Source organism: Tupaia chinensis, unplaced genomic scaffold (assembly GCF_000334495.1).
Source record: "Tupaia chinensis unplaced genomic scaffold, TupChi_1.0 Scaffold000647_1, whole genome shotgun sequence".
NCBI classification, from domain to species: Eukaryota; Metazoa; Chordata; class Mammalia; order Scandentia; family Tupaiidae; genus Tupaia; species Tupaia belangeri.
Window position 1 is genome coordinate 3477772 of NW_006160168.1, and position 24046 is coordinate 3501817.

The window sequence follows — 24046 nt, forward strand, 5'->3', positions numbered from 1 at the left end:
AAATAATCATTTCTGTCCCTAAACATTTTTAATACATTTTGAAGTGAGGATCAACTTATTAAAAGATAGTTTTTAAAAACAATACAAGTTAATATGAAGATAAGTTAAATATAAATAGTACAGTACAAGAGTTAAAGAAATGTAATTGGAATAAAACTTAGGGAGCTGTCATGAACACATAAGGGGAAAAAATCACATTGGCAAATGGAAGCAAAAAGATAAAGTGGGGTGGTAGGACAGTGAAGGCACTGGACTCGCACATGGCCAACTGCGGTTCAAGCCCTGGACCTAGCAGCTTGAAAATCATGCTGGTACATGCGTGCATGTGTATGCCCAAAATCCCGAGAGAAAGAAGGAGGGGAGATTTCTCACTTTGCATCTCTCCATATCTTTTTTAATCTCTCCTCTCCTGCAAGCATTCACTCCCTATGACAAAAACCTTAAAGAAAAAAAGAGGAAAGAAAGAAAGTGACACATACCTATGACACAGGCAGGAGAAAGCAACTTATAAGGAGAAGTCAGCAGAGCATTCAACTCAAGTAGAAAGGGCTCAAGAAAAATAAGATAGAATTGACTAAAAAGAAGTGATGCTAGAGATAACAGATTATTGAAATAACTTAACACATTAATGATGAAGGCTTGGATTCATATTTAAAAGAAGAATGAGTTGAGTCATTTCCTGGTACTGTAAGGCCTTTAGGCCTATGATTTATTTTCTGCCATCTTTAGATGCTTTCCTTCTGTATGCCTTACATTCCAGTGAGGAACAGCACTTCACAGCCACGCATGTACAAGTGCACTTCAGAAGTTTGTGGAATATGGAATTAAAGTACAGGTTTATTTTAGTGAAAAAGTTTTGAAAAGTCAAGCATAATTTTTTTATAATGTGCATTTTCTATGAACTTTTTGAAGACTCCCCACCCTCCAGACACCTATGTAAATACCTACTGGTTCAGGATTTATCGGGGATGGATTATCTACCCATACTGGTATTAATTACAGAATGAAAGATAAACTTCTTGCAGAATGGAATACATGTCAAATGTTTTTCTGCATCTGGCACATGGCCAACTGCGGTTCAAGCCCTGGACCTAGCAGCTTGAAAATCATGCTGGTACATGCGTGCATGTGTATGCCCAAAATCCCGAGAGAAAGAAGGAGGGGAGATTTCTCACTTTGCATCTCTCCATATCTTTTTTAATCTCTCCTCTCCTGCAAGCATTCACTCCCTATGACAAAAACCTTAAAGAAAAAAAGAGGAAAGAAAGAAAGTGACACATACCTATGACACAGGCAGGAGAAAGCAACTTATAAGGAGAAGTCAGCAGAGCATTCAACTCAAGTAGAAAGGGCTCAAGAAAAATAAGATAGAATTGACTAAAAAGAAGTGATGCTAGAGATAACAGATTATTGAAATAACTTAACACATTAATGATGAAGGCTTGGATTCATATTTAAAAGAAGAATGAGTTGAGTCATTTCCTGGTACTGTAAGGCCTTTAGGCCTATGATTTATTTTCTGCCATCTTTAGATGCTTTCCTTCTGTATGCCTTACATTCCAGTGAGGAACAGCACTTCACAGCCACGCATGTACAAGTGCACTTCAGAAGTTTGTGGAATATGGAATTAAAGTACAGGTTTATTTTAGTGAAAAAGTTTTGAAAAGTCAAGCATAATTTTTTTATAATGTGCATTTTCTATGAACTTTTTGAAGACTCCCCACCCTCCAGACACCTATGTAAATACCTACTGGTTCAGGATTTATCGGGGATGGATTATCTACCCATACTGGTATTAATTACAGAATGAAAGATAAACTTCTTGCAGAATGGAATACATGTCAAATGTTTTTCTGCATCTGTTGAAACAGTCATATTGCTTTTGTCCCTCTTTCTATTTATGTGATTTGTCACATTGATTAATTCCATTCTCTTGAACAGCCCTTGCATGCTTGGAATGAATCCTACTTGATCATACTGAATGACCTTTCAATATGTTTTGAATTCATTTAGCTAGGATTTTTTTAAAAGAATTATTTATTTTATTTTATTTATTTATTCATTTTATTTATTTATTATTTTAATTTGACCAGAAAGACACAGAGAGAGAGTGAGAGAGGGAAAGTGAGAAAGCAAGCCACCAAGTCTGAGACTCAAACCGTGGTCGGCCATGTAGGAATCTAGCACCCTTATCCACCACGCCACTTGCCAGCCCTAGCTAGGATTTTTTTTTAAAGAATTTTTTTAACTTTATTTTATTTATTTTAATTTGGCCATAGAGGGACAGAGTGAGAGAGAGAGAGGAGGAAAGTGAGAACACAAGCCGCCAAGTCTGAGACTTGAACCACGGTCAGCCATGTGGGAGTCCAGCACCCTTAACCACCATTACCATGTGCTCCCACTTAGCTAGTATTTGTTGAGGATTTTTACATCTGTTTTTGTCAGGGATATTGGTCTTTTTTGCTACTTTTTTACTACTCTATAACTTAGGTGTGATAGGTTGTAAATGTCCAGGATTTTAACCCTTTCTTCTAGGTTTTTGTAGTTTGCTGATGACTAATTGTTGATAGTAGTCTCTGATGATCCTTTGTATTTCTGTGCTGTCAAAAACTGAGCCTTGATTCTTCTTTCTCATTTGTTTATCTATTATAATTTTTTTCTTATGGTTACCAAAGGCCTGACAAAGAATCTTTCAGTTTACTATTTTAAGCTGATAGCAGTTTAACTTTGGTCACATAAAAATATTTTTACTGTTACCTCACAATTTGTATTTTTGCCTCTTTAATTTACATCTTTATGAAGATGTTTTATATTTGTCCTTTTAACCACTAATTGTCTCTGTTCTTACTTTTGATCATTTTGTTTGAAGATTTACATAGTTTTGTTTTTTAAAAAAAAGATTTGCATAGTTTTGGTTTTTTTTTTTTTTTTGAGAGAGAGAGGTATTTTGCTATAGGGCGCGTACGCTCGCCAGAAAGAGAGAGACGGAGAGACAGAAAGCGAGAAATCACCTCCCAGGGGGGATGGCCATGCCACAATCCCTTCTCCTCCACTCTCCTCTCAGGATCTTGGGCACGCACGCACACGCGCCCAGCGTGAGTTTTAAACCACCAGGTCTGGGCCGCAAACCACGGTCGACTACGTGGGAGTCCAGCGACATAGCCATTACGCTAACTGCTGGTCCCTACATACTTTTATTATAATACTGGAGTATTTTGAGTTTAGTTATGAATTTACTTCTAGTCAGTCACACATATACATGTTTTCAGACTAGTGATATCTTTTCATTTCCTGTTATAGCACTCTCTTAAGTATTTTTGTAAGACTAGTCCTGTGGAGATGAATTCCTTCAAATTTGCTTGTCTGGGAAAAGCTTTACTATTACTTTATTTCTGAAGGATAGCTTTGTTGTGTATAGTATTAATGGCTGACAGTTCTTACCTTTTAGCACTTTGAAAGTATCAACTCTTGTTCTTTCCAGGTTTCTGCCAAGACATCTGTTGGTGGGGAATTCTCTCATATGTGACTTGGCACTTTTCTCACTGCGTTTAGAATTCTGTTTTTGACTCGACAGTTTGATTACAGTATGCCATGGAGAAGACCTTTTTGGTTTGAATCTATTTGGAATCTTTGAGCTTCCTAGATCTGGACATCCATTTGTCTACTAAGACTTGGGAAGTTTCCCTCTATTATTTTGCTAAATAGATAAGGGTGTGTGTGACTGTCTCTTTGTGTGTGTGTGTGTGTGTGTGTGTGTGTCTCAACTTCCTCTGAGACTCCCATAGTTTGAATATTTATTTGCTTAACTATATCCGATAGTTTTTATAGGCTTTTTTTTAAATTCTTTTTTATTCTTATTTCTTTTTTTTCCTCTGACTGGGTTATATGAAACGACCTGTCCTCAAGTTCAGAAATCTTTTTCTGCTTGATCTAGTCTCTTGTTGACACTGTCCATTTGTATTGTTTATTTCATTTAAGTTTTCAGTTCCAAAATTTGTGTCTCATTCTTTTTTATGATATCTAGCTTGTCATTGAAATTTTCATTCACATTATGAATTGTTTATTTTATTGAATTGTCTGTATTACCCAGTTTCCTTAAAGCCATTATTTTGGGTTCCTTTTTCAGGCACTTTTACAATTTCTTTTCGTGGGGGACCTATTATTGGAGAATTATTTTGTTTCTTTAGAGGTGTCAATTTTTAACTTCTTTTTTTACGTTTCATTTCCAAACGTGCATCTGGTGGAATGATCACCTTTTCTATTTTTATACATTGACATTCATTGGGTAAAACTTCATGTAGATGGGTCCTAGTGTGTTGGTTTGGTTTTGTGTGCTGGCTTTGGTTCTAGGTGGACACAGCAATGTAATCTCAATCTTAATTCATGTCAGTGATGTCTGTGAGTGTAAAGGGGTGTAGGATGCAATAATTTGTGGGCACAGATTTGTTTGTGGGGATGTGCTGGGCTGGTTCTCAGAATAAGGGTGCATGTACACATTCAGCAGGTCAGGCTTACTGGGAATGGGGTCTGCTGAGCTGGCTGCCAGGCTAGGCACATGTGTGGCATGCTAGCTGGCTGTGGAGTAAGTTTGGCAGTGTGGTGGCCCACTGTACTAGCTGTTGGGCTGGGCGCACATTCAGTAAGGATCACCTTCCCCACCGTAAAGGACTGCCTTTACGGGAAGGGTGTCACAAAGGCTCAGATCAAACCATTGTGCTGACTTGGGTTCCAAGTAGCTGAGACTATGGCGCTGCATCCCCCTGTGTGAGTGTAATGGCATATCGACTGAGCCTAGGGAGGGAGAAGCAAAATGGCTTCTGGTTTCCCAGAGCAAGATACAATCTGAGAGTGGCTCCAGTTTCAAAATGGCATCATCATGTAGCAGCCTGTGTCACTGGGGGTGGGAAGTGTACAACTTGAGCTCCCACTCTTGAGCAGTGCAGCTACATGAACTCTAGGCAGCTCTCCAAACCGGGCTCAGGGTCTAGAAAGAATGCATGGGTCTCCTGTGGCAAGGACCACAGGTGGCTGTGGTGGAAGCTGGGGCTGCTAACGGCCTTCTGCTTACCTTTTCTCCACAAAGAGACATCCTTTTTGGCTTGAAGCCAATTTCAGTAAGTAAGATGGGTTGGCAGAGGCAGGGTACATCACTGTTAAGCTACCATCCTGGTTTTTCAAGCACCGCAGGGATCCCATCACCCTCTAGTTAAAGTTTGGTCTTTTTTTGTTGTGCATGTGTGCAGGGCGTGAGCACCAGGCACCTCTAGTCAGCCATCTTGCTGGACTTCATGGAATTTCTTATATTGTCTACTCAAGAACATAAATCAGAAACAAATTTCAGAATAGAGTTGTGAGAGACTCATGTGAAAACAAATTTGCTGTTTTTCTACTAAAGAAAGAAACTTGATTTGATTGGTTTTTAGCTAGAGAATTTTATTTGTATAATAAAATAATAATTCTAGTATTATTTTATTTGTATAATAAAATAATTCTAGTATTATTTTATTTGTATAATAGAATAATAGAATAATAATTCTATTATTTAAAAAGAAAGCAAACAAAACTTGTTCAGCTACCTGAGAAAAGATACCTCTTTCTGGGAACCAGCAGTTAGCGTAATGGCTATGTCGCTGGATTCCCACGTAGTCGACCGCAGTTCACGTCCCGGACCCGGTGGCTTAAAACTCACGCCGGGCGTGTGTGCGTGCGTGCCCAAGATCCCAAGAGGAGAATGGAGGAGAAGGGATTGCAGCATGACCATCCCCTCTGGGGGGTGATTTCTCGCTTTCTGTCTCTCTGTCTCTGTCTGTCTGGCGAGCACACGTGCCCTATAGCGAAAACCTCTCAAAAAAAAAAAAAAGAAAAAGAAAAGATACCTCTTTCTTATGTGACTCACTATGAAGAGGATACATTTTACTTTCTTATCTGAATATTACAACTCATGGTTCAGCTATATATAGTCCCTCTAGGAAATAGAAAGATTAAAAATGAATAATTGCTCAATTTTAGTCTTTCAGTTACTTAAAAACTAATCTGCTAATCTGATTTATTTCCAAGTAGCATGCCTCTGTTTCAAGATGCAAATAAATCAAGCCTTCCCAGAACAGTTAATATACTGAGTTCTGACAAGCTTCTGGATAGTTTTAGTTTCCATTTAGCAGAGGCTGGTGTAGGCACAATTGTCCTTTGTCACACTCCTCGGAATACTTGTAGAATAATTGGCCTAATAGAGGAAAGGAGAATTCAAATCCTGATACCCATGAGTATTTTTGTGTCTTTGTATCCCTCGCTGTACTGCCTCAGTTCATGCCCCTGGCTGCTACCTATGTATCTGATAGTTACAGGATCTGACCTCAGTGGCACTGGTAACACCATGCCATAGGCATATAACTGAGTAAATGGACTCAGGAAGGTGAACTACTATGTGTAGCATTACCTCTGTGAGACCACATCTTCCAAGTTCTAAACAAGTGACTTCTTATTGATTTTTTGTGATATAAATCTGGCTTATAAGAGGGATAGGGACTTGTCTAAAATAATAATAATTATGTCTGACTTTTGCATGAAACATTACAATTTATATTAGAAAACACTTTACCTCCATGTTTTTGTTAAAAACCTTACCATGAACCTAGGAAATAGACAGGGACATTGTCATCATTTTTTTCTTGAGAAAACCACCCTTTTGAGAGTGAATCATTGCCAGCATGTGGGCGAGGTGGTTAGGTTAAGGTGCCAGACTCCTATATGGCTGACTACGGTTTGAGTCCCAGTCCAGGGACTTGAAAATCATTCAGGCACGTTTGCATGCTTACCCAAAATCCTGAAGAGAGAATGGAGAAGAGATTGCAGCATAGCTATCTCCCCTAATTGGGGAGGATTTCTCACTTTGCCTCTTGCTGTCTTTCTTTTCTCTGGTGAGTGCAAAAACCTTTAAATAAAGAAGAGAAAGGGAGTTCAAGTCACTGTCTAGAGCCACTTTCTAGTTATAAGAACCAACACTAGATTGAGGTGTTCTACTAAGAGATAAAGCAGTCTCTCTCCCTCCTACCAAAGTCATAAAGTGGTACTTTTTAACCTTTCTACTAGGTCACTTTCATTTTTTTTTTTTTTGGAGAGGTTTTTGCTATAGGGCATGTGCGTGCGCTCACCAGACAGAGAGAGACAGAGAGACAGAAAGTGAGAAATCATCCACCAAGGGGGATGGCCACACCACAATCCCTTCTCCTCCATTCTCCTCTCGGGATCTTGGGCACACATGCACACGTGCCCAGCGTTAGTTTTAAGCCACCGGTCTGGGACGTGAACCGCAGTCGACTACGTGGGAGTCCAGCAACATAGCCATTACGTTAACTGCTGGTCCCAGCTTCATGTTTTTTAATGCATCATGACTTTTTCAGCCCAATAATTGTAGTTTGAACTGTTATTAAGTAAGTGGAATGAGGGGACCAGCAGGTGACATGGTAGTTAAGACACTGGGCTCCCACATGGGCGACCGCCATTTGGGTCCCAGACCTGGTGAGTTGGTGTGCTTTCTCACTTTCTCTCTCTCTCTCTCTGTCTCTGGTAAGTACACATGCCCTCCCTATACCAAATTTAAAATTAATAATAATAATTATAATAATAAATAAAACTAAATCTTAAAAAGAAAACAAGATAGTGGAATAAGATTTTTGATACTGACTCTTACTCTAGTTCAGTATTTAGAGTAATCTCCATTTCAGATTCTTTAGGGTATTAAGAGCTCAGTGCTTACTTTGTAAGTAGTGTACTTATAAGGACAAAAATATTTTTTCAACTGTTTATCTTTGTTCTTGAGAAAACCAACCTTGTGAGGGTTTGAGTCACTGTCTACAACCAGAACTACCACTGGATTCTAGGTGTTCTGTTAAATATCAAGTAGTCTTTCCAATTTATCATTTGGAATACTCGATATGTCAACTTTTAATTACTTGGCTCAATTTCAGAAGTAATCCCAAATTCAGAAATGAAAACAAACACTAGTCACTAGTATGTATGCTCAGAACCTGAAGCTAATCAGATATGGGGCTTATAGAAAGTATTACGTACAAACTCTAGAATAAGTCCATAGGTTATTTTACTATTATTATTATTATTATTATTTATTATTATTATTATTATTATTATTATTGCATCTTTTTAGAGGGGAAGGTATTTGGCTATGTGGTTTGTATTCAGGTACATGTTTATAGGGATTTTTATGAAATAATAATAAAAATAAAAAGAATAGAGAAGGAGGTAAATTGAGTACTGTGACTAAAGATGCTGAACCATAAAGGAATTTTGTAGTTCTTCTGGATTCCAGAAAATGGCTCTGTTATTCCTCACTGTGATGTTGTGCAAGTTCCTAATCTCAGTTTTCTCATTTGTAAAATGAGTTTACTAATGCCACTTTACATGGCTAATACCTCACCCAACAAAATGGCCACATTGTCATGCTATGTATTTTTTCATCTTTGAAAACAATGAGCTGTCGGGACCAGCAGTTAGCGTAATGGCTATGTCACTGGACTCCTATGTAGTCGACCGGTGTTCGAGTCCCAAACCCGGTGGCTTAAACTCACATCGGGTGTGTGTGCGTGCGTGCCCAAGATCCTGAGAGGAGAATGGAGGAGAAGGGATTGTGGCATGGCCATTCCCCCCTGGGGGATGGTTTCCCACTCTTTGTCTCTCTGTCTCTCTGTCTTTCTGGCAAGCGCATGTGCCCTATAGCAAAAAACCTCTCAAAAAAAAAAGAACAATGAGCTGTCAAGATGTTGGTTGAGTTTAATACACACCAGTCCTTGGACATTCTCTGGAATTACCTTTATCTTTTCTGTTCCTTTTCAGTAACCCTTAATCCCCATGCCCTTGCCGCTTGCCTCTGCCCTTTCATCACTGCCATTCTTGCAGTTGTTGTAGTCTGGTTATCACTGTTTCTTCCATGCTACCCTAACATCGTTTTTCCATATTCTGCTGCTGTTTTAGTTCTTCACAGTTTTCCCATCACATAATAAAAGTGAATTTGCAGAACAAGCTGGAAATCAGCTACTCATTTCTTTCTGAACTTCAAGCATAGAACTTACGAAGCTGAACCATGATGCCTGGGCAGAACGTTTTTTTTTTAAACACGAAGTTGGGAATAGCTTGAATAATTAAAGGTAGCAGATGTTTCTGAAGAGCTGCCATGTGTTAGGCTTTGTGGTAGGCCCTGGGGGATCTGCGACCCCTGTCCTCCAGGGCTGGGGAGCTGGGGGAACCAGCCAGCAGTCATGCTAAGCAAAGAGACCAAGGACAGCTGGAATCTGAAAATGTCTAACTTTGGCTAGGAGCAGCGGGTCCTGTGCTTTTTTTTTCAGTAAGAGTAGTCATTAAGCTGTAGACCTATATTATCAAACTTTTAATAATATGTTATAAACTATAATAATATACCATTTGTTAAAAATGAAATAAGGTAACCATTAATTATTTGACCAAAACAAATGGCATTACATTTTACTTAATTAAATCTTTATTTTCTTTTTTTATTCCCAAGAAACTTAACTTTCCCTCTCCTACAGTGTTTGGAAAATGTTATAGTGCCAAGCACTTGGCCCCTCCACAGTCTCCTCACAAGCTGTTTTTAGTTCAAACATGAGAAAGCTTTTTCCTGCCCTGTTAATTTCAAGTTTCTTCCATTTGCTGCCTTCATGTGGCACTCAGTTTAGCTAGTGCCTCTCTTAAAAGAGACCTGCTGGGATCTCTCTTTTTTCACTTAATCTTTCAGGACAGACATCATGGTTGGTGTATCTTTCCCCTTAAACTCCAACTCTGATTTTACAGTTACAAAATGGTTATCTGCTCGACGACACCAACATGGCTAACTTTCACCCTCTTCCATCAGCACTTTTTGCATTGAGTTATTCTTCTCCTCAACCTCTAGGCGCTTGACAGTCTGACTTTTTTGCTAGTTAAAAATACCTTTATTTTTTTTAATTCCACTTTTAAAAAAAAGTATTTAATTTTATTCTTTTTAAGTTTGCTGTAAGGCACATGTGCTTGCCAGAGAGAAAGAGAGAGAAAGAGAGCACGAGAAAACAGGCTGCCAGGTCTGAGACACCAACCTCAGTCAGCCAAGTGGGAGTCCAGCACCCTAACTACCACACCACCTGCTGGCCTCAACAATATTTTTATTTTTAGTGAACAGCTCTTGTCTTCTTCAAGTGTTTCAGAACACAGTCTAAGTGCACTAGCATATTTATACTAGAGTTCCTGACTATCTATCACAGCAACTGTGCCCTCTTCTGCTTCCACACCCCATCGTCCCCATTCTTCTGAGTTTCAAAGCCCACATAGCCTCTTTTACATTCACATACTGAGTTATTGGTGCACTCAAGTTGTACTTTGTCTTGTAGAGCTTCTTAGATCCCTTTGACTAGTCAACAAATTGTGCTCTTGCATTTGTTTTGTTGTGGGTATTCTGTCTTGTTATCGTATCTGTTCCTTATTCTCAAAGGATTCAGCTAAGTGTTGGATGACATAGGTTTCATTTGTTTTTAGACTTACGATTCCATTTCCTGTCTAAAGAAATTATCTTTGTAGGTATGACTGAATAAAGAAACCCATCAGAATAAATGTTCTAAATATAAACAATTCCAAAATCTCCTCATCTTGCATCTATTAAGTCTTTGTAGTTATTGGGAAGATTATATTACACCTCTGGTTTTAAGATGCTTTATGTGCAAAATGTTAGGTCCCTGACTTGGTACAGGTATTGTCGCTTCAAAATGTCTGTTTAAGGGAACCAGCAGTTAGCGTAATGGCTATGTCGCTGGACTCCCACGTAGTCGACCGCGGTTCACGTCCTGGACCCAGTGGCTTAAAACTCACGCCGGGCGCATGTGCATGCGTGCCCAAGATCCCGAGAGAAGAATGGAGGAGAAGGGATTGCGGCGTTACCATCCCCCCTGGGGGGTGATTTCTCGCTTTCTGTCTCTATGTCTCTCTCTGTCTGGCGAGCGCACGCGCCCTACAGTGAAAATCTCTCCAAAAAAAAAAGTCTGTTTAAGAACTATAAATCCAGTAAGTACCATAAAAATGTTTCAGAATATTTATGCTCAGGATTAATAGTGTGTAAGGTAAGCATGATGTTAAGAAAGCCACTCTTGTTTGTGTCGCTGTTGTCATTTGTGTCTTTATACAGCCATCTGGGCATGGGGCAGAGTTGCAGGTTATGGTTTCTGAGCTAAAGGCCAGCCGTTATGCCGCCTGCCACCCTGTGTTCCTAAGGAACATGCTAATATCAAGTGGGTGTGTTTGATGCTTCCTAAAAACAGAAATCTGTAATGTAATTGTTCCTCTCTGCTGGTGGCCAGATCAAGCCTGTTTGACATTGAGAAATTCAGAGCTTTTAGCTGTGACTTGTTAACCTAGCAAAATAAATACTTTCCTTTCTACCTTGCAAGCTCATCAAAGCTAAGCTCACAATGCTCCAATGTTTCCACAACTGTCTTTAAACAAATTCTTTTTGCCTTAGGGAGAGTGAGAGAAAGTGAAAAATCACCTTCCCCCTCCACCCACAGGGAGCTGGGACATGGTTCCCCTCTGGGGGTTTTGAGCATACATGCACGGACACCTTGTGTAATATTTTTGTTTGTTTTTTAAAAGGTTTTGCCATAGGGCATGTGTGCTCAATGGAGAGAAACAGAGGGAGCAGGTGAGAAGGAAAGTGAGAAATCACCCCCCGGGGGAGATTGCCACACTACTCTCCCTTCTCTTGGGATTTTGGGCACATACACGCACACACACCCAACATGAATTTTAAGCCACAGTGTCCAGGACTTGTACTACAGTTGCCTGTGTGCAAGTCCACCACCTTGGGACCAGCAGATGGCATAATGGTTACGTTGCTGGACTCCCATGTAGCTGACCATGGTTCAGGTCCCAGATCCGGCAGCCTAATGGTCAGCCTCATGCTGAGTGGGACCAGCAGTTGGCGTAATGGCTATGTCACTAGACTCCCATGTAGTCGACCGCAGTTTGAGTCCTGGACCCTGTGGCTTAAACTCACACCGGGTGCGTGTGTGTGTGCATGCCCAAGATCCTGAGAGGAGAATGGAGGAGAAGGGATTGAGGCGTGGCCATCCCACCTAGGGGGTGATTTTTTGCTTCCTGTCTCTCTTGTGAGCTCACGCGCCCTATAGCAAAAATCTCTCTCTCTCAAAAAAAAAAAAAAAAAAAAAAAAAACTAACACTGGGTGTGTGTGCATGCATGCCCAAGATCCCAAGAGGAAAATGGAGGAGAAAGGAGATTGTGGTGTGGTCATCCCCCCTGGGGGGTGATTTCATTCTTTCTGTCTCTGGCGAGTACACATGCCCTATAGCAAAAACCTCTCAAAAGAAAAAAAAAAAAAGAGTCTACCATCTTAACTACCATGCCACCTGCTGGCCCCAAATAAATTCTTTATTCTCTATGACTCAAATTATTGGTGACTTGACAAATTGGAATTATTCTAACCCATCACTCTAAAAATTTTGCATTTTTAGGGGTTGGCATTTTGGGGGCACATTTAAGGCCAAAGACCTCTCGTGAGCACATACATGTCCATGATCTAGGGTTGGCTGAAGCTGGGGATAGATTGCAGTGTCAAGACCCTGTTGGGGGTGCTGTCTGTCTGTCTGTCTTTCTCTGTCACTCTCTCCATCACTCAAAGAAGGAAAAACTAATTGTACATTTTTAATTTTCCTAAATGATTCACTGCTTTTTAACGAAGGCCAACCTCTCTCATATGGGTAAGCAACTGATTTTAAGAATAGAAAAGACCTTTGCCCGATCATAACTTCTTCATTTCTTTGCTGATAGTGACAGTATAGAATTCCACACCCTAAAAGAGCAACTTCAGACTTTTGTAGTTTGATTATGAGTGCAGAGCTTCAGGGCATCTAGTTCTCTATGGAAGACTTTTTAAAACATCATCTAATCCCTGATGAACACATTGTGTTGGAAGCTGATTTAAAACTTAAACAGACTTCAGGAACGAGTACACGGATAGAGGAACTTGGCAGTGTACCTGTATTGAAGTCAGTGACTGACTTGTTTCGACCTGCTATCATTTCAAACTACCCTACAAGATCGTTTTGTATGTCACATTCAGTTGTATCCTAAGAGTTTCATGCCATTTGCCAGTGTTATTTCTTCAACAAGCAAAAAAAAAAAAAAATTAAAAAGAATTTTTAATAAAATATTCATCATCATTTGATTCTACTCTGTATTTCAACTTTGATTATTTTGCCCATTGTATCTGGCTTTTAAATCATCAAATCTGTTTTATAGGATAGCTTTATTCTTACATTGTTAGTTATCTAAATAAAGTGGCTTATTAACGCTTTTTCAGAAAGCTAAATAACATTGTATCAGCAATTTGTTGATAAAGCATTCTCTTATTCAGGTTTCTTAATGCGAATTTAGAGGTTCACTTTGTTTATTGAAAGGCATACCTGAGACCAGCCAATGGTGTAATGGTTGCATTGCTGGACTTCCACATGGCCAACCACAGTTCAGGTCCCGGACCTGGTGGTTTCAAACTCGTACCAGGCGTGTGTGTGTGCCTGCCCAAGATCCCAGGAGGAGAATGGAGGAGAAGGGATTGGGATGTGGCTATCCCCCTTGGTGGGGGGGGTGTGATTTCTTGCTTTCTGTTTCTCTGTCTCTCTCAGACTCTCCAGTGAGCACATGCTCCCTATAGCAAAAAATATCTCTTTAAAAAAGAAAAAAAGAAAAAGAAGGCATTCCTAATTATGTGTAAAAACTGTACCTTGGGCCAGCAGGTTGCATTACGGTTAGGGCGCAAACTCTCACATGGTCAACCACAGTTTGAGTCTCAGACCTGGCGAATTGCTTTCTTACTCCTCCCCCCCATGACTATAACCAATTAAAAATAATAATAAATTAAATTAATCTTTTTTTTAAGAAGTTTTTGCCATAGGGCACATACGTTAACCAGAAAGAGAGACAAGGAGAGGGAAAGTGAGAAATCACCCCCCAGGGGGATGGCCATGCCACAGTCCCTTCTTATCCATTCTCTTCCTGGGATCTTAGGCATGCACACACACATACTTTGGTGTGATTTTCAAGCCTCTGGATCCAGGACTCGAACTGCAGTCAGCCATGTGAGAGTCCAGTGACGTAGTCACTACTCCATCTTATGACCCCAAATTAAATAATTTTTTAAAGATTTTGTACTTATTTAAGACTGTTTAAAGGAGAAGTAAATTTATTTTAAGGTTTCATTGGAGTCCTCAAGTAGAAATTAACATGCTTAATTTTTTTCTTAGAACAAATCTTAAAAATAAATTCTTTCTATGTAGTTAATAAAACTAATATAAGGGAGCATCTGATAGTAGGCATTGTGCCTAAAAATTCTACTCCTTAACTTTTTGTATTCCTTTTATGTGATTTTTCTCTAGTGTCTAATCAGCAATGATATCATTTCATAAAGTAATTTTTTTTTTTTTTGGAAAATTTTTTGCTGCAGAGCACGTGCATTCGCCAGAGAGACAGAGAGACAGAAAGAGAGAAATCTCTCCCCAGGGAGAATGATCACACCACAATCCCTTCTCCTCCATTCTCCTCTTGGGATCTTGGGCACGCACACACACGCGCCTGGCATGAGTTTAAGCCACCGGGTCCGGGACTCAAACCACAGTCAACTACATGGGAGTCCAGCAACATAGCCATTACACTGACTGCTGGTCCCAGTGAAGTAAATTTTTATTTCACATGGTTTTTCATTCTTTTTCACCAGATAATGGATTCATACCTGATTCACTTCTAGAAGATGTGATGAAAGCATTGGACCTTGTTTCAGATCCTGAATAGTAAGCTAAATAAATTAAAATATTATAGCTACTTTTGACTTTTTTCTTTCTATCTAAATCTGCATATATGAAGCATAGCAATTTATATAAAGCAAAGATTTAGAAACTGGTCCAGTATTTTAGCAGAGATTTGACAAATTTAAATTAGCTTCCTTTCCCACCAGAAACTTACTATCCTGCTTTAAAATGCTAAAAATATATATGTCATTTTCTGTAAACTTTAAATATAAATTCTGTCTCTGCCAAGACTTTTTTCTATTTTTAAAATTTTTATGTTTATCTTTAGTTTCTTCAATGAAAAGCACCAGTCTTTCTGTGTTATGTAGATATTACTAGTTGTCATGCTTAAATAGATGACAGGCCTTTACTCGTCCATCTTAAAGAAAGATGATCAAAGGCATTGAACATCTCTAAATGATTACATTAACTGGACTGAAATCTTTTTTTCTAGTGAGTGACTAGAGTACAACACAGATCATAATTTTTCAGTTTTATATTAATACCTTGCCATCATCTTCATTCACACTTTGTTTTATACATAGCTGACATCTAAATTTTTCCCATAGATTAGGACCTTTTGTTATTATCTCTGAGAAAATAACTCTCTTGTTAATTTGACATTGATTAAATATATACAAAAGCAAAACTGAAGATCACCTAGAATCCATTTTAAGTCTTCCTTTTGTTTCTACATTTCTTTTTTTCTGACAATGAGCATGTTTAGAAAACATAGTGAAAAACTTCAACAAAAGCAACATAAAACTTTGATATGTAGCGGTCCCTCAATGTCAACAGAAGATTGTATCCAGGAACCCCTTCCCCAATGAATACCAAAATTGAGGGTGCTCAAGTATTTCTATATAACCTACACACATCCTTCTGTATATACACTTTATAGTATCTTTAGATTACTTCCACTATGGATTTTTAATTTTTTTAATTGCTGTATTGTTTGACTGAATATTATATTTTCTCTGCAGTTGGTTTAATTCTTGATGCAAAACCCATGGATACAGAGGGCACAGTTTTTAGACTTGGTGCTAATCTACTTTTAAATGAATTCAGGTGTACTTTCTTCAAAACTATGAAATAAACATTTGCAAGCTAATCACATCTGAATTTTAATATGTTTCAATTTTTCTACCTAGAGTTATAATTATATCCATTCTCAATAGACATAATTGCTGTTTCCAGCTTAAAGAGAAATTCAGAGTTGAGCTAATCCTATTAATAGTATAATACTATATGTTTTCTAAACTGATTTCCAATAAAGACCATCTTGTTTACACTGCTCTAATTTCCAGAAGAGAATTGAATTCATCTTATTTTTGGTTACTGACAATTCTAAAGGCAAAGAAGAGTAAGAGAATATTTTTGTTTTGTTTGAAATTCTTACATAGATAACTGTCATCACCTACTAATTTTCCTTATCAGAATATGTAATAGACCTTTAATTCTAAAGGTGGTAGAATTTATTTAATCAGGTATTTTTTCTAGAATTAGCTGCACAATTGGACTGAGTTATTCATTCTGTACTTTGGCCTCCTCACATTTATAAAATATGACCCCAAACTAACTAGGTCATATTAAAGATTAAATATATTTGATGTATTATGATCTTGCTTTAATTTGTTTCATTTCATAACCTCCTAGCCTTACTTGGAATCTATTAGAATGTCATGTTCTTTGTGTAGTGTGCTGGAGGCATACATCTATAGGAGTCATGAAAGCCACAGGCCGACTTATGCATCTCGTAGGGCCAGTACTATGATGGGCTAGTTAGCAGGTGATGTACCTGGCCCCGGAGTATCCAAGAGACAAGGCTACCCCAACACAGATGAACTTTCTTAAACATTAAAACGTACCCTGACACAAAGAGCTTCACCTCCCCCTTTTGAGAGAAATACCTGGTAACTGACCCAGACTGAATATAGATATTAGAAAGGCAGAAGGATCCCCCAAAATGGTCCCCACATGGAGACCCTCTCAGACAGGTGGTCATCTTACCTCCTGACCAAATCTGTCCAAGGCTCTAGTCTGCTCCCTGTCTCCATCTCTCAAATCACTTCCAAATAAACTGCTGGAGCGACACATGGTCTAGATTCATCTTGGACAAGAACCAAATGAGAGAAGCCACCCCTGGAGTAGTTTGTTAACTAAAGCCACCCAAATCCTGAACATGACACTTTGCATGGTTTATAATTAGCTGTGTTTAATTTGGCATTATAGTCTGAGCTAACATGGAGAATAAAACTTCTCTGAAAAGGCCAGTTTCATTTTTTAAACTCTTCAAATTGCAGTGCACCTCTAACTGGCCCTATCTCCTCCTAGGTTGTAAGAGCTACACAGAGCACTACTCACTCTAGGTCAATAAAGTACGTGCCATTGACTTCACTGTATTTTAGCTCTTTGAGAATGCTGTTAACCTCTTTAACCTACAAGTTACATTGTCTAAGAGTTTAAAGCCTCTGTGTCTCTTAGTTCTTGAAAATAAGCTTTTGAAGAGATGTCTTTGATTATCTGATGTGCCACTCATTGCTTTTTGATGCTGTTTCTTTTTCTCCTTGGGTTTAAAAATAAACATTTTTTTTAAAAGTTTTAAACGCCTCATTTGATTGTTAAATTCAAGCATACCTATGACAGAAAGAGAATTTGCCTTTGGGAGCTTACAAGCCTAAGTTTATAAGCCTTGGTTTTTAAATTACTTTACCTAATAAGGAACAATATTCCAAAGTCATCGTCATGATTTAAATTTTAAATAGTAACAGATTACTCTGCTTTAAAAATAACCAAGTTTTGGCAAATTAGTTGTCATTCCTGTGTATTGGTCATTAAGGTTCTAAAAAAAACAACAGCACTTAGGATTTTTGGCAGTTGAATGTGTTATGGTACCAGTAATTTAATCATGAAAGAGAAAAAAAGAAAATTTTTCTGTTCCCCTTGTTATCCACTGTTTTTCTTTTTTCTTTTTTCCCCTCATAGTATAAATCTCATGAAGAATAAATTAGATCCAGAAGGATTAGGAATCATATTATTGGGTCCATTTCTTCAAGAATTTTTTCCTGATCAGGTAACATAGTTGAGAAAATGCATATATTATTTTCTTCTGTTGGAATGATCACCTGTGATTCTTTCAGGAATTTTTTTTTCCTACTTCTTTAAAATGTTTTAACATATAAATGTGAAACTAAGGAAGTGAAGTACTGTTATGTAAAGACTTTCCATACAGAGACAACAGAAAGGTATGTATGTTGCAATACAATAATGTAAAACTTCAAGGACAGAGACAGGGGAAATCATGCTATACACACACACACATGCACATACACACACACACACACACACACACACACAAATAATACTGGTTTTCTAAAAGAAGGATAAAATAATTTAGAAATATGTGGAGTAAAAGAGTGGTTCTTTTTCTCCTCTACCACCCTTGCTTTTCTTCTGTCAGGTTAACTATTGGTCATAGATTAGTCTGGGCCCTTCTAGAGCTGTCTGAATACTGGGACAGAGGTAAAGGCGCCTGAAGGTAGTAGGCACTCCTGCTGTTGAACCTAAATTCTTACATAGATAACTGTCATCACCTACTAATTTTCCTTATCAGAATATGTAATAGACCTTTAATTCTAAAGGTGGTAGAATTTATTTAATCAGGTATTTTTTCTAGAATTAGCTGCACAATTGGACTGAGTTATTCATTCTGTACTTTGGCCTCCTCACATTTATAAAATATGACCCCAAACTAACTAGGTCATATTAAAGATTAAATATATTTGATGTATTATGATCTTGCTTTAATTTGTTTCATTTCATAACCTCCTAGCCTTACTTGGAATCTATTAGAATGTCATGTTCTTTGTGTAGTGTGCTGGAGGCATACATCTATAGGAGTCATGAAAGCCACAGGCCGACTTATGCATCTCGTAGGGCCAGTACTATGATGGGCTAGTTAGCAGGTGATGTACCTGGCCCCGGAGTATCCAAGAGACAAGGCTACCCCAACACAGATGAACTTTCTTAAACATTAAAACGTACCCTGACACAAAGAGCTTCACCTCCCCCTTTTGAGAGAAATACCTGGTAACTGACCCAGACTGAATATAGATATTAGAAAGGCAGAAGGATCCCCCAAAATGGTCCCCACATGGAGACCCTCTCAGACAGGTGGTCATCTTACCTCCTGACCAAATCTGTCCAAGGCTCTAGTCTGCTCCCTGTCTCCATCTCTCAAATCACTTCCAAATAAACTGCTGGAGCGACACATGGTCTAGATTCATCTTGGACAAGAACCAAATGAGAGAAGCCACCCCTGGAGTAGTTTGTTAACTAAAGCCACCCAAATCCTGAACATGACACTTTGCATGGTTTATAATTAGCTGTGTTTAATTTGGCATTATAGTCTGAGCTAACATGGAGAATAAAACTTCTCTGAAAAGGCCAGTTTCATTTTTTAAACTCTTCAAATTGCAGTGCACCTCTAACTGGCCCTATCTCCTCCTAGGTTGTAAGAGCTACACAGAGCACTACTCACTCTAGGTCAATAAAGTACGTGCCATTGACTTCACTGTATTTTAGCTCTTTGAGAATGCTGTTAACCTCTTTAACCTACAAGTTACATTGTCTAAGAGTTTAAAGCCTCTGTGTCTCTTAGTTCTTGAAAATAAGCTTTTGAAGAGATGTCTTTGATTATCTGATGTGCCACTCATTGCTTTTTGATGCTGTTTCTTTTTCTCCTTGGGTTTAAAAATAAACATTTTTTTTAAAAGTTTTAAACGCCTCATTTGATTGTTAAATTCAAGCATACCTATGACAGAAAGAGAATTTGCCTTTGGGAGCTTACAAGCCTAAGTTTATAAGCCTTGGTTTTTAAATTACTTTACCTAATAAGGAACAATATTCCAAAGTCATCGTCATGATTTAAATTTTAAATAGTAACAGATTACTCTGCTTTAAAAATAACCAAGTTTTGGCAAATTAGTTGTCATTCCTGTGTATTGGTCATTAAGGTTCTAAAAAAAACAACAGCACTTAGGATTTTTGGCAGTTGAATGTGTTATGGTACCAGTAATTTAATCATGAAAGAGAAAAAAAGAAAATTTTTCTGTTCCCCTTGTTATCCACTGTTTTTCTTTTTTCTTTTTTACCCTCATAGTATAAATCTCATGAAGAATAAATTAGATCCAGAAGGATTAGGAATCATATTATTGGGTCCATTTCTTCAAGAATTTTTTCCTGATCAGGTAACATAGTTGAGAAAATGCATATATTATTTTCTTCTGTTGGAATGATCACCTGTGATTCTTTCAGGAATTTTTTTTTCCTACTTCTTTAAAATGTTTTAACATATAAATGTGAAACTAAGGAAGTGAAGTACTGTTATGTAAAGACTTTCCATACAGAGACAACAGAAAGGTATGTATGTTGCAATACAATAATGTAAAACTTCAAGGACAGAGACAGGGGAAATCATGCTATACACACACACACATGCACATACACACACACACACACACACACAAATAATACTGGTTTTCTAAAAGAAGGATAAAATAATTTAGAAATATGTGGAGTAAAAGAGTGGTTCTTTTTCTCCTCTACCACCCTTGCTTTTCTTCTGTCAGGTTAACTATTGGTCATAGATTAGTCTGGGCCCTTCTAGAGCTGTCTGAATACTGGGACAGAGGTAAAGGCGCCTGAAGGTAGTAGGCACTCCTGCTGTTGAACCTAAGTTCCAGGAGATTCTCAGTTGAGTAGATGAAAAGCCTCTGTGTGGGGCTAGGCTGTGTCCCGCTGAGATAGGCCTTCCACTGGGGCTTTGTGAGAGCTCAGTTACTTGGATTTCATGCTGATCTCAGTGCTTGAGTTCCTCTGCACCCTTGGTGAGCCAGTTCAATATCCTGTGCTTGTCTTTTCTTCTTCGCTTCTTATCTGTAAAGGATTTTACCATACAGCTGAAATGTTGAGCTAGATACAGCATGATCATTTCATCAGATAGCAACAGTGTTTAAAGTTCATCGTTCCAATAGAAATGGCAATTTCTGTTCTACTCCTATTATACAAGAGATTTACTGGCAAGTAGAAAAATAAATGGTAGAGGGAAAATTTCAAGATAAAATTACTAATTTTTAAGATCTAATTATTAATTTGATATCTCAGATTTAAATTATCTTTCACAAAATAGATGGTATTATGAGCACTGGATCTTAGTAATTCAAAAAGAAAAAGGGACCCATACTTTCTAAGCCTATAGCTGTGTGTGGGATTATTGTGAATAAAGAAAAGGAAATGAGTGAAGTTCAAAAGTACCTAGTGATATCACGATAGAGCCTGTTGGACCTTCTTAAATTTCTATAAATGCTTTGTTCTTTTCGTTTTCTGAAATTATCAGATTGTATTGTATTGCAATATCCTATTTGTTTACATTCCAACTACTAGGTTTTTTTTTTAAAGCTCTTTTATGGAATCTAATATTGTGTTTTAGCTATCTTGATAAATACTTAATATATGATCACATTTATTCATTTTACTTTTATGTATAAAAATGCTGTCAGAAAACTTGATAGAAATATTGATTTCTGGGACCAGCAGTTAGCGTAATGGCTATGTCACTAGACTCCCACGTAGTCGACCGCGGTTCGCGTCCTGGACCCGGTGGCTTAAAACTCACGCTGGGTGCATGTGCGTGTGTGCCCAAGATCCCAAGAGGAGAATGGAGGAGAAGGGATTGCGGCATGGCCATCCCCCCTGGGGGGTGATTTCTCGCTTTCTGTCTCTATGTCTCTCTTTGTCTGCCCGGTGAGCGCACGTACCCCATAGCGAAAACCTCTCCCCCCACCCCCCAAAAAAAAGAAACAAAGTGAGGCAGTTCCCAAGTATTTTGGAAGCATTTATATATGCTTTATATTTAGTTAATTACATGATGCTTATAATTATTATACCTTACTACTTCAAGGAATTAATATTTTATTTGTATTGGGTTGTCAGAAAAGTCTTGACATGTTTTTCTATGCAAAGTTCCATCATGACTTTTCCTTGAGGTAATGAGGGAAGGTTCTAGTTCCCTTCTTTTGACATATAACAGACACTTTTATTTGATTATACCGTTAGTTTCCTCATCTCTTACTGTTTGCTGTTTTTGGGGTTGTCTGGGTTTTGTTGTTGTTGTTTGCTATTCTGCACTTACTCTGTCTAATCAAGTTTGGCTCGCTCTATAATTTAGGCTCATTCCTCAGCTGAAGCATGTGAACCTGCTCTTGATTTTCTTTAAAGAATGGGTTCTCAAAGAACCTATTAGAACTGTAAATTCTCGTGTCTCTCCCCACTCCTGAGGAGTTAGAAACTTTGGTGATGAGCAGAACTCTCTGGTTCAACAAGCCTTTTAGGTGATTCTTAAAGAGGCCAGAGTTTGTGACTATCTGTGAGAGGACGGCCTGTCACATTCCTGCCTATTGACATCTTGTCAGAGCTTAGACCCCTCCTGGGTCATGGATCCTTCCTCATCATCACCCACATAACTGATGTTCTTTTTCTCTATAGTCCCAAAATGCAGTTAGTTACCTGCCACTGTTTTGTGTTTTTTTTTGCCTTTATCCATGTAGTATTATGTATCTAACACATCAATATAGTGATAACTCAGCAAATGTTTGATCAAGTAAGTGAAGTAAAATTGCAAAACTGGAGTCAGCTAGGAAAACAGCCAACTTCAGCAGTCTAAGAAAGTACTTTAAGTAGGTGGTAATGAACAATACCTATTTTCTGTGTAGTACAGGCTGGTGCAGGGGAGAAAAAGTGGGAATGTGCATAAACTTTTCAAGGCAACTTGTTTATAATAAGACTAGCAGAAGCAGCTACCATTTCCTAAGTATATACTGTGTACAAGGCACTATATGCCATAGAAATTAAGGGCTATTTTTCTCATTTTGGCAATGAAGAAACAAAGAACTTAAAATTATTTAAAGTCATAGAACTGCCTAGTTTATTCAGCATAGACCTAACCAAGCCTAGAAGCTCTTCCACCCAACAGTGTTACATTTTCTTTTGTTGATGTTTCTGTATTTTATGCCAGTTGTTAATTAATGGAACTAGAGAATATAAATTGTATTCATTATAGCAAGTGTTTGTTTTTAAAATTAAAATAAGTTAACTGAAAATCAAGAGCCAAATTATTTTATCAAAGCAACTAATTGCATTGGCATGTATTATTAAGGAAGCAATCAAATAAATCAGATTTTTTTGTTTCATAAAGCATTTTGAGAGGAATACAAAAGATTACAAGAAAGCTTAGATTATAATTGGAAATGAAAGAGATAAAAGTTAACAGTCATGAGGGCACTTCAAAAAATTGGAAAAATGAAAGTTCAAATTTATTTTTATGCAAAAATATTTGAAATTCATACATAATTTATTATATACATTTTTAATGAAATTTTTGAATACTCACCCCATTGAAGAAATGATACAAATACAAAGTAGCATATGGTTTATTCTGAAATTAATTATTCAAACAGTTGTAAAAGTAACGATTTTTTTTTTGGAGAGGTTTTTGCTATAGGGCGTGTGTGCTCGCAAGACAGAGAGACAGAAAGCGAGAAATCACTCCCCAGGGGGGATGGTCACGCCGCAATCCCTTCTCCTCCGTTCTCATTTCGGGATATTGGGCACGCATGCACACGCACCCGGCGTGAGTTTTAAGCCACCAGGTCTGGGACACGAACCGCGGTCAACTACGTGGTAGTCCAGCGACATAGCCATTACACTAACTGCTGGTTCCCAAAGTAACAGTTTTAAATGTTAAAGACTCAACCTGATTGTTAAGGGAACACTTTAAAGAAAAGGTAAGATTTGAACCAACTCTTATATATTACAAAGGAAAAAGGAGAGAAAACGTTTTAGTGAGAAGTAAAAAAGAAAGAAAAAGTCATGAATGTGAAAATGGTCAACAGAAAGTTTTTTCATGGAAAAAATGCTTATCTAAAACAGAATTCAGAAAGCTGAGTAGTTGAAGATAAGACCAAAAAGGTAGATTAAGTCTTACATTCATTTAGAACTCCAGGTTGCACATCACAGAATCACAGCCTGAGCTGACTTACTTGGAGGGAAATAGACAAATGAGAAGAGTATCTCAGGGTAGTCGAAGCCAGTACAGAAGGTAGCACTTGGAGCCTTGGATTCGGGAGCAGAGGCC

At 38.1% G+C, this 24046-nt stretch overlaps 1 protein-coding gene across 4 annotated transcripts in view; it reads left to right on the forward strand.

Annotated features, from left to right (window-relative positions):
* Window positions 1–24046, forward strand: part of MINDY3 (MINDY lysine 48 deubiquitinase 3) — a 120804-nt gene that overhangs the window by 91081 nt on the left and 5677 nt on the right. For all 4 annotated transcript variants that reach the window (XM_006159752.3, XM_027776248.1, XM_027776250.1 and 1 more), the window contains 2 exons: window positions 14784–14856; window positions 17839–17926. In XM_006159752.3, the coding sequence (XP_006159814.1) occupies window positions 14784–14856; window positions 17839–17926 (161 nt within the window). The remainder of the gene's footprint in view (window positions 1–14783; window positions 14857–17838; window positions 17927–24046) is intronic.